At 54.4% G+C, this 3,777-nt stretch overlaps 1 protein-coding gene across 1 annotated transcript; it reads right to left on the minus strand.

Moving 5' to 3' along the window:
* LOC119277245 (disease resistance protein RPS2-like) lies at positions 1-3,414 on the minus strand. The gene has a single exon (XM_037558499.1). It carries the CDS (start codon positions 3,031-3,033, stop codon positions 307-309), a length of 2,727 nt encoding a protein of 908 aa, XP_037414396.1. The 5' UTR covers positions 3,034-3,414; the 3' UTR covers positions 1-306.
* Between the last annotated feature and the right edge of the window lie 363 nt (positions 3,415-3,777).

Raw genomic sequence — 3,777 nt, forward strand, 5'->3', positions numbered from 1 at the left:
TGGTACCGGCAGACATTCATACGGTCCATTCATCAAATGTGCATTGTCCAGTCCACACAAAAACAAAAGCATAATCTCTCAGAAGAACGATGACACATCTGAAGGGCATATCAATCCCTGAATTCAGTGACTGATCAACACCAAGCATCTTTTTTGAAAAATTTAAAAAGGGGTGGAGTAAACACTGTTTTTATTTTCTTTGAAACGCAGAGATAGGCCCGTCGAATGCCAGACGCAAAGCCCGGCATAAGCGATGGAAAATGTATCTCTGAAATTTTGGGCCAACATAATGCACAAAAACTGAATTCAATCATATCTTTCATCCAACAGTGGCTCGTAAGATGCTTTCACCTCATCATCATCCCACTCCAACCCATCGAACCAGTCCCTCGCGCATTGTATCACCTTTAGTTCCGCGGCAACGAGTTTAAGCCTCTTGAGGCTTAGACAATCGACGATCTTGAGTCTCTTCAGTGATGGGAATCGCAGCATGCATGCGCTACTGCTCAGCGCCCTTAACTTTGGTAGGCCTTGGAGATACAGTTCCTTAAGTTTAGGGAAGGGCGTGATCACTTTGCAAGTCCCTGCAGCTTGTTCGTCTTCGTTCTCCGCTGCTTCTTGATCTCCATCACTGAGTGTGATCAGCTCCTCCAGTCCTTGGCAGTACCAGATGAACAATGACGACAGATTCTCGACGCACCCACCCCTGTAGATGATCTTTACCTTCATAAGGCTCTGCAGGATGATACCCTGCAGGTTATCAAGGGCGGGCTGTTCACACTCAATAACTTCACCCATCCTCATAAAATCAATGGGATGTAAAATGGAGCAATCAGTTTCTTCGCTGCCGTCAATGATCACCTCCGCTAGATTGCTGCAGCTTGCGATCCACACTCTCTTCAGGTTTGTCATGGTCTTCCAGAGGTGGCTTGTAGGGAGCTCTATCTTTGTCAGGCTACTGCATGCTTTTATCATCAGATTTCTTGTTGTACCGGCGAGGCGATATGACCGCGCCAGTCTCTCTAGGGCCTCGACCGACTGTACTGTGATGTCGATTGCCTTGAGCCTGCGTAGGCTCTCAAGCTCCTGAAAATCAACACCATTTCCACTCTCACCGACTTTCCAGTCTCCGTAACTGAAGTCCATGTACAGAACTTGCAGCATTTTGAGGCTATCTATGACACCACCTGGGATCATTACAAGCGGCATATGTGAGAGGAGCAGGAACCGCAGAGTGACCAGTGATCCTAGCTCCCTTGGCAGTGATTTGATGTCTGTGTGATACAAATCAAGGTACTGCAACTGAACCAATGCACTGATCCCTGAGGGTAATTCAGTGATAGAGGTGTGCGAGAGATCTAATACCCTGAGAGATGGCATGAACTGGAAGAAGCCGTCGCATATCTTTTTCAACCCAGCATTGTTTTGTAGCATCAAGGTCTTCAACAGAGGGCAATTAGGCGCCTCATACAGGTCCTCGATGTTATTCCGCATGAAACAAATCCGCTCGGCCTCGCTCCATTTCTCTGCACCTGGTGCTTCCTTGAGCCCAACCCAGGCACGGACAAGCCATTTGGTCTCTTTTGTGCCGAATTCTGATGCTATCCAGAGAGCCATCGCGCGGACCATGGGATGCATACTGATGTGTTCGTCGTCTTTACCTTTTTCCAGCAAAGATGCAATCTCGAGATCACCCAGAAGGTCATGCCCTTTGTTGTATATCTCATCCATCTCAGTGTATAGATCATCTATGAAACCTTCACCGATGCAGTAGCCTATGACCCAATCCTTGGAAATGATGAAGTCCTCTGGAAACAGCGAGCAATACAGCAGGCAGAGCCTTAGCTTGTCACTGGGCAAGTTGTCATAGCTGCTCTTGAGAGGCATAAGAAGGTCCATCTCCATGCCAAGAAGCTGCCATGGGGCAATATTTAGAACAGTGATGGCGTGCTTCCATTCTTTTGCAGTGTGCTTGCTTGCCATGGCCCGGCCGACGGTGATGAGCGCGAGGGGCAGCCCACCACATTTCATGGCCACTCCCCTTGCCGGGCGCCAGATCTCTGGGGCGGCACGCACGAGGTGCTCGCCGACCTTGTCACAGAAGAGCTCCCAGGCGGCCATCGGTGACAGGCGCTCCATCTTGAGCTTGCGACGGACATCCATTCGGTTGCACACGTCCTCCATCCTCGTCGCCACGATGATCTTGCTCTTGGAGTTGTGCTTGGGAACTGGAATGCCGAGCATCCAGAAGTTGAGTGGCTCCCAGAGGTCGTCCAGCAGCAACACAAAGTTCATCTTGGTGAGCACCCTGTAGAGCACCCCAGCGCGCTCCTTGGGCGTCCTGTTCTCCCAGCTCAACCCGAGCCGGTCGCCGATGACCTTCTGGATGTCGTCGAGGCTGAACTCCCTGCCAACTTCGATGTAGATGACGACATTGATGTCCTGCGAGCCGATGAGGAAGTCGTTGTTGAACTTGTGGAGCAGCGCGGTCTTGCCGATCCCGCCCATGCCGTAGACGCCGACGACGCCAACGTCGCCGCCCCGGACGCAGGCGTTGAGCTCCTGGAGCATCTCGTCCATGCCAACGACGGGCGCGCTGGGCATCTCCTCGAAGCGGACCTGCACGAGCTCGTCGGCGACCTTGTGGAAGTCGCCCTTGTCCTTGAGGCCGGCGGCCTCGGCGAGCGTCTCGTCGGCCCTCTGGCTGAGGCGGTAGGTGGCCCTGAGGCCGGGCGCCTGGTCGGGCGGGAGCTGCAGGCGCGCCTGGTAGTCGGCGTGGATCCGGGCGGCGGCGTCCTCGAGCCTGGCGACGCACTCGAGCCACCACTTGACCTGGCTGGTGGCCTCCATCCCCTGGCGCTCGGCGGCTTCCACCATGCGCTTGACGTCGTCGCGCTTGCTCTTGAGCTCGTCCACCTCGTGGCCCAGCGCGTCGATGTAGTCGGCGCAGGACATGACGTACCCGAACGTCCGCGCGAAGTAGTCCTTGAGCGGCCGGAACGCCGTGTCCACGATGGACGCCACGAACTCCATCGCCGCCCGCCGCGAGCCGAATGCCTCAGGCTTCACCGAGCGAGGCCTGGATTCGGTCTGCCAAAGAAACCTGATTTGGGCACGAATTGGAGGATCTGTGCGGCGACGGAGCCGAATGGGGGGCTAATTACTGAAGGGACGCGCGGCGCGGAAGGGAGGAACCCGACAAGCTGCAATTGGTGCTGGGGGAAATCAGTTGGAGCTTGTGGGTGAGGCCATGGGAAATGGACAAATTGGTAGCTGGGGGTTGGAGCTCAGAGTAGGAGTATCCTTAGCCAAGAAGGAACACACTCGCGATGCGGAGGAAGATGGACGGGGGCGCGCGAAGACTTGGACTGCGCACAGTTGGAGTCCATCACCGGCTCACTGCGACCGCGAGGAAGGTGGCGACGGGCGTGGCGAGTGTGGTGGTGGTGGTGACTTGACTGCGCCATGGCGTCGGGCGTTTTTTTTTCTTTTCTTTCGTCAGGCGGGCTGTTTGTTCCACGGAGAAACGTGACCGCGGTCGAGCACGTCCGTACGGTTGAATGTCCAAACAAGACAAATATGCGTGCATAGTGACAGTGCAGACTTTTCAACGTTGATCTCCGATGTCTTCGAGCCAGTCAATGACAGCTGTCTGTCTGCAAGGGAACGGAAGGTGTCTCGAAGCGGTAGCACACTGGGTTTTCGTGGCCATTAATGAGAGCCTTCTTCTGGCTGCTGTGTGGAGGTTAGCCAAAGCTCCTTCTTCTCACTTGTATC

This window comes from Triticum dicoccoides, chromosome 3B (genome assembly GCF_002162155.2).
Source record: "Triticum dicoccoides isolate Atlit2015 ecotype Zavitan chromosome 3B, WEW_v2.0, whole genome shotgun sequence".
NCBI lineage: Eukaryota > Viridiplantae > Streptophyta > Magnoliopsida > Poales > Poaceae > Triticum > Triticum dicoccoides.

Excerpts from the sequence above, each read along its gene's own strand:
- LOC119277245 (XM_037558499.1), bottom strand. The coding sequence starts at position 3,033 with ATGGAGTTCGTGGCGTCCATCGTGGACACGGCGTTCCGGCCGCTCAAG.